At 34.9% G+C, this 14,224-nt stretch overlaps 1 protein-coding gene across 3 annotated transcripts in view; it reads right to left on the bottom strand.

Moving 5' to 3' along the window:
* Nucleotides 1-14,224, bottom strand: part of Epp (Ecdysteroid phosphate phosphatase) — a 21,698-nt gene extending 7,474 nt beyond the window's left edge. The window contains exons 1-9 of one of the 3 annotated variants that reach the window (XM_076127016.1): nt 14,014-14,224; nt 13,616-13,856; nt 13,293-13,488; nt 12,642-12,731; nt 9,830-9,999; nt 8,736-8,874; nt 7,084-7,179; nt 1,782-1,961; nt 113-165 (exon numbers count right to left, since the gene is read on the bottom strand). In XM_076127016.1, coding sequence (XP_075983131.1) covers nt 113-165; nt 1,782-1,961; nt 7,084-7,179; nt 8,736-8,874; nt 9,830-9,999; nt 12,642-12,731; nt 13,293-13,488; nt 13,616-13,856; nt 14,014-14,159 — 1,311 coding nt within the window. In that variant the 5' untranslated portion in view covers nt 14,160-14,224. Of the gene's footprint in view, nt 1-112; nt 166-1,781; nt 1,962-7,083; nt 7,180-8,735; nt 8,875-9,829; nt 10,000-12,025; nt 12,049-12,641; nt 12,732-13,292; nt 13,489-13,615; nt 13,857-14,013 lie in introns of those variants that run through there. The other 2 variants (XM_076127017.1, XM_076127018.1) reach the window with 2 other exon arrangements.

The following is a 14,224-nucleotide window of genomic DNA, read 5'->3' as shown; positions in this document are numbered from 1 at the left end:
TCAGTTCTATTACCCTAGTTACAATTACATAAATTACTAACTGATACATCTAGTTCAAAGATCAACTAGTACTAGGGGCTCTAATATTAAATTCATAGAAGTGTATTCTTACCGCTTGTCCATTTCCTTGCGCCGTGTTATTGCAGCGCCAGTCAATGGGAGTACCTAGAAATACCAAATTAATAACACATTATAATAAACATACAAGATTTCCAAATACATAATACTATTATAATTGTGTTTCATCTTAGCATTTAATTAAATGAATGAATCCTTTATTAGAAAAATAGAATGCATCACTAAACCACACACGGATAATCGCAGTGCCACATTCTACCCTCATAATGTTAAAACAATGCCTCCATCTAGATAAGTTTCAGGCATCAACTCATTTTAATGAAAGGCTTAGGGACGGTTCACATCTAACGGAAGATGCGTCGGGCGTAGCCTTAATGGTATGGGATTCGCAACGATGCATCATCAGTTCAGCGTGAACGGTCAAGTGTTTTTCTATACATTTGTCTATTCTGGCGTTACGCGACGTATGTTCCGTCAGGTATGAACCTTCCCTTAATCACGGTAGAGCGTAATACGACGCATGTGAATCTGAAGTGCTTGTATTACTAAGAAGTTATTGTTACAAAATGTGATTGCTGTTATTCATAACACGTAATTTATAAGAGAAGCTAAGTATGGAAACTATGTTCCTGCCTTTATCAAGACAACTCTTCATACACTCTATTCTTAGTTCTAAAGTAGTAAATTAGTCATCTAAGTGATTAATCAATTGAGATACAGACTGCTTGAAATAAATGCACTTCTTTGACACTTCAGACACATAATCCTCCTTGAATAGAATAAGAGTATTATATAATAATATAAGCTTACAAGCAGTAAGGAAACTAGGAACACGTTTTAAACTTTACACCAATACATCTGTATATGGTACAATAATAATTCTACCAAAGAAAAATTACCTCAAAGCGAAATATTACTATGAGCACTACGAACAAACATGATCATAACAATATTATCAACATACACAGTAGTATAATATAGTTTTAAAGCTATCAAAGAACTATTTGTCAAATCTAGCTCAAATTTAAATAAGCCATGGGAACCTTTCAAAAAGAATCACCGAAATCAGCCCACGTAATAAAAAGTAACAAACAGATGAATTGAGAAACACCTCGTATTTTTTAAGTCTAATGAATAATAATAGTCTTAGATAGTCAATCGATATAGTCGAATCAATTGAGATCGAGACAAGAGACAGTCCAGACAGTTTATAATAAGTTGCACTTTGACATCACTCCAATGTCAATAGCATTTGACCTTTGTCATCATGAACAAAAAAACATTAACGCGAATCTTATCGAGTTGAATGAAACTCACTGTTCTAAAGATATACGATTTTTATTTAAGTGTTTTCGAGAAAACTGTGACAAATGATAACACAAATGTAAAAGTTGAAGTCTTCAAAAGTTTTGATAACATGATACTTATCAATACTGACTTATGGACTTTAAACTGATTTGTTATATTTAAGAAAATACTTGGCAAGAAATACACGGGCTGAATTGATTTAATAACCAAATTAACAATATTTTTTGCTAGTCCTTCAAGTTTTGACAAGGTTTAACTATTAAATGAGTGAGGCTAAACATTTAAGCGGACTAATGTCGATTTATGCACAATTTTTCCGCGATATTTTCCTTCACTTCGGGAGCACCTGACTATCAAATAGTCAAATGGTAATCAATCATATTTATACAACTCACCGTGCGTCACGTTCATGATGCTTTCAGTCTTATCGGTCCGCACAGCGTTCCAGTACTTGTCCCATTCCTTGTAAGTCTCTTCCGACATGTCATGGCCTAGCGCCATAGCGTCCTCGTGAGGGAAACTCGATGCCATCTCTCCGTCAGTGTTCGAATCAGACTCTGATTTACAATCCGAACCTACGAAAAACAAAACCAGTAGTAAGTGTTGTAACTCCATTTTCGAGAACCTCTCACTCCCGCCGTACACAAAATAATGAAACAATATAATTAGACCAACGAATTTCAACTTGATATCTATAAATACCTATTTGTGTATGTTCATAAATCTCAATTTTATCTTAAATTGGTTCGAAATTAAACAATAGTAGACGGTATATTTAAGGTAGAGGTCGGAAGGGCACTCTCGTGTTTGGATAATGTCAAGATAAGACTTTTATCCAGTGTATTAAGTGTACTTAGGTATATTATGTCGATATCGGCTGCACCTTGGCTACAGACTCGTAATTAAGTGCATTGAAATAGCATCAAATAATACGAGCAACACGGTGCAGAATTGAGAGATTGCGAACTTTTTTACAACATTCAACATTGTAGGTAGGTACTCATATTCATCTTATTCCATTCCCGCAATAAACTTCTCACTTCCTGTTTAATTGTATAAACGCGAAGGTACCTGTGATTCTTTTTTGACAATGTGATTTTATTGATTTGATAGTACGGACATTTATAACCCTTTCAAAAGTGCTGAAAGGTTAGGATGAGCACATGAAACTTATAATTTAGTTTCAACTACATAGGTAGTCTATTAATTTTAAAGCTCAATTGGGTAGCTGACTGGTTAGTGGAACGAAAAATGAATAAACTTGTAGGTACCTACTCGTAAAAGGTTCATCTAAAATGCTCGGGCTATCTACTCTTATTCGTAAATAATGTTGAGATTGTAATTAGGTAGGTACTACAGACTGAATAATTTTATGAGGCAGCTGATACCAACGAAAATACGAAACGTGACGTCACGACACCGTATTTCTTTACTAAAATGTGTTTTATCTCATTTACTTGTAGTCAAGTGCCATATTACTTAATTGAAAGCGACGATTTTAAACAAGTATAAATAGAGCAACTGGTTCTATTCTCAATTATTTTCGTGTTACATTTACACCATTTAGGATACAAGGTCACAGTATCTTAGAGTGAACATTGCAAAAAAACAAATTTTTGTTTCTTTACCATTCCGTCTTTTTTATACAAGTGTTACATTCTAAGCAATTCGTCGTGGATCACACGAAGCGTAAGCCGGCACTTGAAATCGAAATAAAATTATTTATATGCCATGTAATATCCACACATATTATAAGTAACAACTTGCAATTTATAAATTCACTGCTATATCGGAGGATATAGAACAAATGATGCATTAGTACATTGGTATTACTTTGAAACGAAAGGGACGTCTTAACTCTTAAACACCACGCAAAGCCAACTACATTATAATCGCAAAACAAATTACAAATGTAAGGCAAGAACTCACCTCTTAAGATTTCGTGTAATCCACAACAAGATATGAAATGAAATGACAACGTTACACCTCCAAGTCCCCATATATTGTGTTTACATATCTTATATCATTAAATATTGAGTAGATCACGGAAAACACAAGTGCTTTGAGTGCCGTCACGATAACACAAATGCTAAAAACTTAGACGTAAGGTGTTATCTATTTTGTGAAGTTGATTCATTTAATATGCTAATGTGTCTAGAATAATGCTACGTGATTATAGAATAATCGTTCTTGCTGCTACTGTTTTCACTATTTTTTTATTATTGCATTATAAGCTTTGTTGAGTGCCATTAGGAGCGAAATTTTTAAAAGTAAGTTTTTTTTAACAATAGTAAATCATCGAAATACGTATACGATAATGTAAATAAGTATTTCTTTATAGTGAGTTGAACCAGCTGAACAAATAAAGAACCCATGACGAAATCGCAAGGGAAAATTTCGTTACCCACCTGGCAAAATCTTTTACCAGAACGATAATAAAGACTTATTATAGACCCAGTATTAACATATTACTCATACATTAAAAGTTAATACCTATTATCACAAATTAATCAATTGTCAGCAAACAATGATGTAACAATACAAAAAGTATGAAGGATTGCAGAGATAAAAATCCCTGCTTTGAGTCACTGTGTACACAAGCAAAGATTAACACTGTCGGCTTATTCGGCGATAGGATTTCAACAAATCATTGTGACCGAAAATTTTTAAAGAAACTCATAGAAATCTTGCTGTGCATTTTGATGTATCGATGATTCATGTAGGCAGTGTGCCAGGTGCGTGTTATCGTAGAAAACCGTACGACTGTGGCGCGTGGTTATCGGACCATAGATCTTGATAACTGGTCACTTGCAAGGCATATTTTATTGGGAGAGATGAAAGTTATGTTCGGGGTCTTCAGTCAAAGGGAACTCATTAACAAAACGAGTTAAATATTTATTATTATGGCATTTTTAAAATGAATTCACAACTCAGTAGCAGATCGAAGGACCCTTTCCTGCGATCAAAATCGTCTCTATTGTTCGTCATTTCAAATAATAACAATGTCAGCAGAGGGATTATTCACGTGTCGAAGAATATGTCTCGGACTGGAAACAAAATAATTCGTATAGATAAGCTACTTTTGGGATGCACCACTCACGCATTTTTTATAGAATCTCGTAAATATAGCAAATTTATGCTTATGACATACATACAAGTAAAATAACCACAAAATCCTGACACATATTTTACGGCTATAATATAATTACACGGTCTCATTGTAATAAAATAGCGATAACAATAAGTATGTCTAATATCCATAAACAACACGATTCATAAAACAAATAGCATTTATCCATTGTTTACAGGCTATAAAGAAGAGAGAAGGAGAAACATTCCGAAGAGAAATTGGGCAGAACATTACTATAGGAGCGGGGACCCTGAGGTGCAACATGGATTGGATCTATCACCAATGGGATAGCTCGCGTGGTCTTTTTTTGGGATAAAATAACCACCTAAGTATTTACATTTTATACTGTTATCCTTTCCTACGATATCATGTATCACACAGTGATTGATTTAAATAAAAATCAGATTAGCAGGCACTCGTGGCATACAGCGACAAATGGCAGGGTGGTACTTTCGCATTTCTAATTTTAGTATGTATGCGGTACTTGGGTATGTACTTAGTTCAAAGACGTGGGCGGTGAGCACGGATCGTTACGAAGTGGGTGAATAAGGGTTGGGCGCAGTCGTCGTCAAGGGCAGCCAAGGCAACGGTGACGTGATACCCTGTACGGATTCTTTAACAGATATTATGGCATTTTTCAGATTTCTGTTCGATTGTTAGCTAGGCTTATTTACGAAGGGAAAATTGACACTAGATGAGTCAGAATAACGCAAATAACGTGGTTACATGCAGATAATTATTTAAATGACATGCCTTCTGGGTCGAGAAACACACGATACATTTAACATAGCCAAATCAATAGTTTTCAAAATGCCATTACCGAACGATTGCTTTATTATGCCGACATACAACCTGCATTTGAAACAGTTGTTTCAAGTGCGTGATTGTAATACTGCAACTAAATGCAGATGCTTTTATGCTCGATAGTCTATTATAACATATTACAGTATTAATGCAGTCACAAGATTTCGGCACTGCGATTAAACGTATTAATACACGGGCTCCATTGCTTAATACTCAAAGTTCGATGCACTATCTCTTTAAAAGATTTCTCGAATTTTGACTCTATCTCATCACGCTATTACATAAACTTTCATCTAGAAAACTGATGTGATTCTGTCAAGTATCACATGTCCGAACATAATGATAATCATCCCGGTGAGATTAAAATCATAACAAATCATTGTGACTGGAATAACATCTGCTTGTAGGTATATCTTTATCTAAACATCTTGCTGTAAGAGATACAGCTTATCTCTTCTGTGTTAGTTTATTTAAGCTAAGCTCGGAAACTGCCTAATCGAGTCCAGAAAAACTTTCGTGAAAGAAAGTCGTCTGATATTCCTGATGAACCAAATCCAAAATAGGAGACGTGATCAGAAAAGCAGGAACGATGCAAAGTAAGTTTGGTTGTAAAGTTTTGCAAATGTCCGAGAGCTATTTGAAGATCTTTGAACCCATATTTTTTACTCTCGCTTAGTAATTGCGCACACAGTGCTATAGATATAAACTATTATTAAATACTGTGGTGCTGAGTAATGACGTTATTGATATTATTAGAATGTAAAGACGCTAACAACAGTGAAGAAATTTTAAAGCTGCTAGGTACTCAAAGTTTTATCTAGACCAGTTTTGTAGAACTGAAAATGAGTTTAATTATAAAGACACTGGAATTTTAAAATAAATACCTTCATAGAGTGAAATGTTTGGTAAATATTACACACCCAGTTACACCAATTCCCAATTACTATGCGCAACCTAATTGAATTAGAGAGACGATTCGTAAGCAGAGAAGTGTTGATACTAGCCGTATGTAATAATTCGTATATAGTTAAACTAAACACAGAAGACCTAGTAACCCGATATTCTAAACCAGTTGTCACCCCACAGTAGGGTAAACCAAGGACTTGCATTCAATTTTGAATTTAAAAAACCAGTTAGTCCCCTAATCCGCACTTGGCCAGGATGGGGGACTCAAGGCCTAACGTCTCCCTCATGCCGGGAGACCCTTGTCTACTCGCCAAATATTGGGACAGGAATGGATTTTCACAATAGGTATATAGGTTAGGTATATTAAAACCTACATAACGAAAAGGCGTAAGTTCAAAAACATTTGAAAAATATCTAGAAGTATGGTAATACATACGGTAAGTAAGTGTGAAAATAAAAAAAACAAATTGTTTTCCTTACCAAATACAAATAGCTACTGTAAACAACAATTTCATTATTCAAACTAAGTAGGTAAGTACATACTAAATAAACAAGTTTTGATAACTTATCGATAAATTAGCTCCTTAGCAACGAAGTTTTCGAATTCATAGAAAACAATGGATAATATTGTTGAATAAAACTAAATTATTTAACATAAGCTTAAATCAAGTTCAAATTTGCAAATTCAACCGCTAGATAATAACAAAGGATAGAAAAAAGAACCATTTCTAATTGTTACAAATAACTTGATAAGTTACTACTAAAGTGAAGTGGCATAGTTCAGTGGAGCGGTCACTGACAATAAAATTAACTATCATATAACTATATAGATAAATAGGTAATGTAAATAAACTCACTGTTGTTGTTTCCGAGCAAGATGGCGCGATGTAGCGTCCAGGCGTCAGACTCCGCCGTACGTCTAGTAAACACGGCCGGCAAATAACCACCCACTCCTAAAACAACGTTTGAAAAAAACATTCAACGGTTAGATGCCGACAGTTGCCGATGGTGGCCGAATGACGGTCGGATGCTGTGACGTCACTCGTAAGCTGAGCTTTGTTTAGGCAACAAAGCCGTAGCCGCGAATCACTGATTTATATTATTCAGTATCACCGGGTAGACGTAAGTAGCAATGTTTACATCCCCCACTCTCATTCAACTGGTTAGTGTGAGATCTTAGTTTTATGTTATTAAATCAATTAGTAGGTAATGAGTTTCTCAGTAATAAAGAGGATGTAAACAAATAAAATTATTGTATAATTAAACCAAAGCGAAAACCCCAGTTTAGAATGCAAAATCGAAACAAAACACAAACATCACGACTCAGTCTAAGCGACTAATGCAATTTACACCTCACTTCAACGTAAGACTGTCTAACAATAGTAATAAAATAAACGCATTATCTATGAACAATATAATATTAAACTATACAGCATTAAACTAACCTCCGATCCTCAAATTCAATAATCCAAGAGTCTTTACTATCTTCGTCATAGTTGCTGTCACGTGACAGAATGTCAGATTACAGATTAATCACACTACACTGATTACCTCCAATCAAATCACGAACGCACACACTAACAGATGTTAACTGTCAACTATACACTGGCACTAACATTTAGTGACGAAGAGTAACACAAATAAACTGTGTACAAGGACCGGCTTGTGTTAAAAACAGCTGACAGTAGGTATAAAAGTTACTCGTGATTGGCTTGTCGCTATCAAGGGTACGCTATTTCAGCACACAATTAAGCGGAGAGTACAATCAACCGATAAAGCTACGCACTCACCGACGTGAAAGAAAAAAAAACCTATATTATATTTCGGGCGTAACGACAGAATGCTAATCAGAGGTGATGTAACACCTCCGCTGATAACTGCAAAACATGTTAGTAATAAACACATGTGTTTGTTCAACGAATAACTAGACCCCGCGTGCTCACTACTCTGGATATTGTATAGAAGCTATGACATAACTGTTATTTAAACGTTATCGTATCAAATATTCTTATCTGAGACCACACAAAAGACCAAATTATATAAAATTAGATGATTAGATAACTAGTTATCTATTTACTAATAATATCACAAGCACCAAACATTGCCAATATTGCCAGATTACGCAAAACATATAACATACAACAGGACAAATTTACAATTTAAATTAAGTTTCCCGAGTCTCAGTATTGTATAAAGGTCAACACTGTATAGCACAATAACGCCCAATAATAATGGAACACGTCGACGATAACAATATTCATAAGAAAGGAGGTTGAACAACAAACAAAATAGATTATTGTATCACTAAAGTTTCCGTGTCGTGTTAGACCGTGACTACTTTACTAGCTTTCAAGATTTTTTACAAAGCGTTCCAAGTCTGCATTTGCAAATATACAAAGTTTGTCCTTCAGCCACGACATAAAAAATATATTCTCACGAACGAAAAGACATTTTCCTAATCGAATTATGACTTTTACATGCAGGCTTCAAAGTCTGGTTCAATAAATACCTGTGAGCCAAGATGTCCCATGCACCCATCCGTCAGGAGAACTGTCAAACTCCTTCTCTTCTATATAAATATAGTCCCCTAACACCAGCTCCAACTCGTCACTCGCCTTGGGCGTGTAGCCTTGAGTAACTTTATACACCTAGAGGGAAAAAATACACGTGTTATATTTATTATAGGTACTTCAACACCTGAGACGGCAGACAAATTTTAGTAATACACGAGCCATCCACTTGGCATAGTTCCAAAAATCCAAACTGAAGAGTTTCTAAGAATTTGTTATTGAAGAAATCCAATAACGCGGTTTGACCTTGAGTATTGAACTCAGGCCGTGACGATTATTAGTCACGCTTGACAACTAGGCCTTAAGGCAGTGTATTTCTGTATTTATCAACACCATTATTATGCTCCGAGATTTAAGTATTAAATCAACATTGCAATCGTGCCATCCATTATGCTTATCAATGGGCACTTATTTTGCATTGTTTTAGTTTATATGGGAGAATTGTTTTTACAACCATTTTTTACGATTAACTCATTATAATCAGTCACTTTTCCTATAGAGATGTAGAAATGGCAATTTATCACATGTTGCGCCCTTTTACTACCAGTATTCAACTTGCCATATAAAACAAACAAATAAGGCCAAACAAGTGAGTTCTACGGAAAAACACATAACACTGCTTTATCATCTAATGTTATCATGAAGTTAACGAACTAAGTTAAGACCTTCGGCCAATCGACTACCCAATATTATAGTACGACAACTTAGTAGAGAGCCTTGTATGTAAGATTGCCGGCTGGCAAAGGTAAAAAAAAAACCGAATTTGAAACATCAATAAACCGCAGGCTTAAACAGCTGACGGTGACCTGTTTGATACAGCTACTTTATACGGAAAACACAGAATTATTACTTCTTACAAAATCATAATTAGGCATTGTTATCTAGATAAACCAGGCATGCCAAGGCTCTTTACTAAGTTGTCGGACTATAAAAGGTATGCTGAAGGACCAAACAAAACAATACAACCAAGATCTACTCTAATCTCTCTAGATTAGTTAATTAATAAATTAAACTTGGTATCAAGTCCACTCACCTGATGGTTAGCAAAGCGAGGGTCTCTGGAATAAAGCCGCAACTCCCAGCTGGAGTGGTCCGAGGGCTGCATGTGATCGACGAGGCCCTTCAACGTGTCGTAAGCCGCCTCCTCGAAGTGGTATGCCAGCGTAATGTGGAGGGACTTTACGTGCGCTTCTAGGTTTATTGCTGTATGACAGAAGAATACAGTTTTAAAACTCAAGGCATAAGTGGATTTGTGGGATGTACTGCAGCCAGTGCGTCGCATGTTTAATACAAAAGAATATGTTGATTTTTCTTTAAGCCTTTCACTCCCAGGAGTGCGCAGTGTAGTGGTGAAAAGTGATGTCTTAAGGTGGTGGATCAGACCACAGTTAATAATCTTACCCCCGGTTTCTGAGTTAAATTTAGCGGTAGTTTATCTATTTAAAAGATTTTAAACTCATATAAAAAACGCTATTGAATAGATAAACTACCGCTAAATGTTCTCAGAAACCGGGACTTAGCTCCCTTTATACGCACCATCGCTTGACCGCGGGAGCAACTAACCGCGCGGTTACAGTTTAGTATACAACTGCCTGACAATTAATGGTTTTTCAACAGGCGTTTATTTACGGATGATATAAGATCCATTACCAGCTAATAAAGATATATAAGACTTCATTATTATGAAAAATAATGTCTGAGGGTGATAACCGATTACCAAATAAGATAATAATTACACCTGTACCAAGAATGACTAATTAATTGTAAAGATAGATATATACTAGTGCTAATTATATAAACATGCAAACAAATTAACAGATTATATTCAAAGACCGAAAACGATTACAGATTTGAATTATTTTTGATCAATAAAAGGATTACAGGCTTGCGTCGTCTTAAAAATGCAGGGCAATATGAGGATGGTTTTAAAAAGCATGTAGGGTTTCTTAGTAGAGAAGAACTACATAGATACAACTGAGAACTTAGTAACGGTGCTGTTTAATGGCTTTTCTGCACAATCGTCTGTACACGATTATTAACGCTTTTCTCGTATTATGGTAATTGTTGAGTGGATCATGGTCGTCATTTATCAAGGAAGGCTATAGGTTGTATATCATCACGCTACGACCAATAGGAGCAGTGTACCAGTAAAAAATGTTACAAAAACGGAGAAAATGATGACCTATTCTCTCTCAGCTAGTTTTAAATATTAGTTCAAGAGCATCCAAATCACTTTAAATCATTGAGACTAGAATGGCAGGAATAATATAAAAGATGTTTATGGTGTTACAAGGAACACCCATTTCCCACATGACTATGTAACGGAAAAGCCAACGACCTTATAGGTAGTTATCGTATTCTCAAGGATGAAGTTCGATAAACATGTTTACTATATGAAGAAAAGGTCATCGCATTATAATGCTATGAATCACTATAGTGAGTATAGGTTACATATAGAAAAATCGCTTGTTTAACGCGCGGATTATAAGGAATTACTATTATATCACGGATTTAACTGCACGTTTGGCGCAGTGGTTTAAGCGGTCACCTCGCCGCAGCAACCGTAGCGCCGCGTGTGGTGGGTTCGAATCCCACCCGGGACAAATCTTTGTGTGATGAGCACGAGTATTTGTTCTGAGCCTGGATGTCAATTTATCTATATAAGTATGTATTTAGAAGTATATAAGTATGTTTATCAGTTATTTGGTTACCATAGTACAAGCTCTGCTTAGTTTGGAATCAAATGACCGTGTGTGAGTTGTCCAATGATATTTACGATATTTATTATATCGGAATGCCGGGGGTTCAATGACACGATCAAGCATATTCCTAACAATAATTATTACGTAAAACTCCAATTAATGAATATATGAGACATTTCTCAATAAGCCCGCGAACTTTTTGACGAGAATAAGATCGTCGAGACACTAGTTCTATTTGTATTTGCAAATCTACTGTTAATTTTAGAGGAAGGAATATTACCCATTAGTCAGATCATTGTAATACATTGTCTAAGGTTTGATTGTGATCAATTAGCAAAATCCTTTAGATGTTACAAGAAAAAAACGAAACTACGTATTCGGTCTTTGAAGCAAAAATAATAATAAAAAGGAGATAAGCAAACTAACTAAATAAAAATAACAGATTTAGCAATTTCGAAAGGGGCACTTTTCACATTACATCAGCCCATTTCGAAATTGCTTTTCCATTAAAAATAAACAACAATTACCTTATAAAGCGTGATGCACATGCTCAAGGTGTCTTCTAACTCTCTAGCCTACAAAGTAGCTGATAAATGAAAATTAAATAACAATTATTTTGATGTAATAAATCTTCTCAGAATTTGATCAAAACTTAATAATAAATTCTATCTTTGAATTCATAGGGATCTATTTAATCTATGTTATTGAAAAATTACTTTTTTACAAATACTCTAATAATTACTAAATTATGCACAAAATAAATAATAAGAAACTTTAACTAAGAAATACTTTTAATTTTAATTGCATTTTGAACCAACCATTTATAAAGTTGATGATAAAAAAAAGAATACAACAGCTAGGTTTAAATAGGACCACAGGGAGGGGTTGCCAAAGTAATTAAATGTGTACATAAATTCACATCTAAAATGTTAATTACAATTTAAGCTCAGAGATTTCCAAACATTATAGTTCCTAAGGCCAAACAAAATATCTGATCATTATTAAAGCCTTAACCATATTATTATTAGATGGGATACCACCCTCATGATATAGTGTAACCAAGAACAAAAATTAAAAAATCTACAAAATTATTTAGACATCAGCATGTACACATTTAACCACCAGTGGTTCTAGGAGTCTTACATTTAAAGGGTTTCTCTTGCGGCATGGTACACCATGGAAAGCATGTTCCCAACACATCCAGATGTTCATAAGTATCCACCATGACACCCACTAGATTAGAGACGCTAGTATTAGGTATACATAAATAGCAGGTATTTATAATACATAGTGTTATCTGGAACAGGTCTACGGGAATATATTATGTATATAGGTAGTGATGTGTCCATTGCTATGCTACTTGTGTGTAGAGTGAGGGAGACAATTGTTGTGATTACATTAAAATTTGTTTTGACCAATTTTTCCTAAGTCAGATAAAATACATAAGTATAATGAGAAACCAATAAAATGATTCATTGAATAAAATTGTGTATGGAAAAATTGGCCTTATAACAGTTTATTATTTTTCATTTTTAAATAATAATTTCCCTATTTTTTTATAGTTTATTGGAATTATCAGTAAATAGACTTTGAAGAACCATTTAAGATTACCATTTTATTTAAACATTTTTTTTTATATTCATAATCAAGTATATGTGCTTGATACACAATAAAGTGTTTTAAAAACACAGTAGGTACTACTATGAAGAGAATTTTTTGTGTAACACCAAAAGTGTGAAGGATGATAAATTCAAACTATTACAAAGATACAGCCTATTATATTTATATACTTACAAACAGAAGAAACTTGTTTCACATACTGTACAGCAATCCTCTTCAAATAGTCAGCATGTTCTTCTGAGACAAACAGCCCCATAAAGTTATGTGATACATAAGGCTCTAGCTTGAGAGGGCAGTTGGGAGGCTCGCCTACATTCTCAACAACATGCTTCACTGCCTTCCCTAGCTGTAGTGATGTCTCATCTGGTGCCTGAAATACACTAGGCAACTTACCTTTCAATTTGTAATGCATATTTAAAAAATAATTTACATTTTAAGGCAAATTGCTAGTGCAAATTACAAAGGAGTTATTACATTTAAATGAAAGACAAAATTACCTTAAAAAATGAAACTAAAGTTATGTGAGGAGGAAAATTATGAGCTCCATTCCACCCAGCGACTGTCTTCGACTTATCCCAGAACTCCAAGAGCTGGCTGAGTAGTGGCCCAGTAGGACTTGCATAGAAAATATATTCTCTCGGCTCATCATCGTCGATGTGGCTGTCATTGACGTGAGTTAGAAGCCAATCAGATGCTAATTGGACACTGCGGTTGCCGGTAGCAGCAAGTGCTTTTAAACTGAAAATAAGATGCAGTTTTCACCATTTTCAACACATAAAGGCAAAATATAACTTAATTATTGAAGGCTCGAGAGTACTGAATAGCATAATAAGCTTAGTATAATACATTTCAACGTAAAAGGGATAAATATGTTACAAAAATTAATTATACTAACGCCCGGTGTCTAGGAAATCCCATTTGTAGAAGAATTTGAAGTGGAGAAGCATCTTGTTTTGCTTTGCTGGAAGAGGACACCTTCCTTGGAGGAAGATTTGCCATTTTCACAAAATGACCTAGCAGGCTACGGCAAACTCGCTGCATAAAAAACAAGCCATGGACTTGAAATTGCCATCAAACAAACATTGACTCCTATTGACTGATAAACA

This window comes from Anticarsia gemmatalis, chromosome 19 (genome assembly GCF_050436995.1).
Source record: "Anticarsia gemmatalis isolate Benzon Research Colony breed Stoneville strain chromosome 19, ilAntGemm2 primary, whole genome shotgun sequence".
Taxonomy (NCBI): Eukaryota; Metazoa; Arthropoda; class Insecta; order Lepidoptera; family Erebidae; genus Anticarsia; species Anticarsia gemmatalis.
This window is presented reverse-complemented; position numbering and strand designations above follow the sequence as displayed.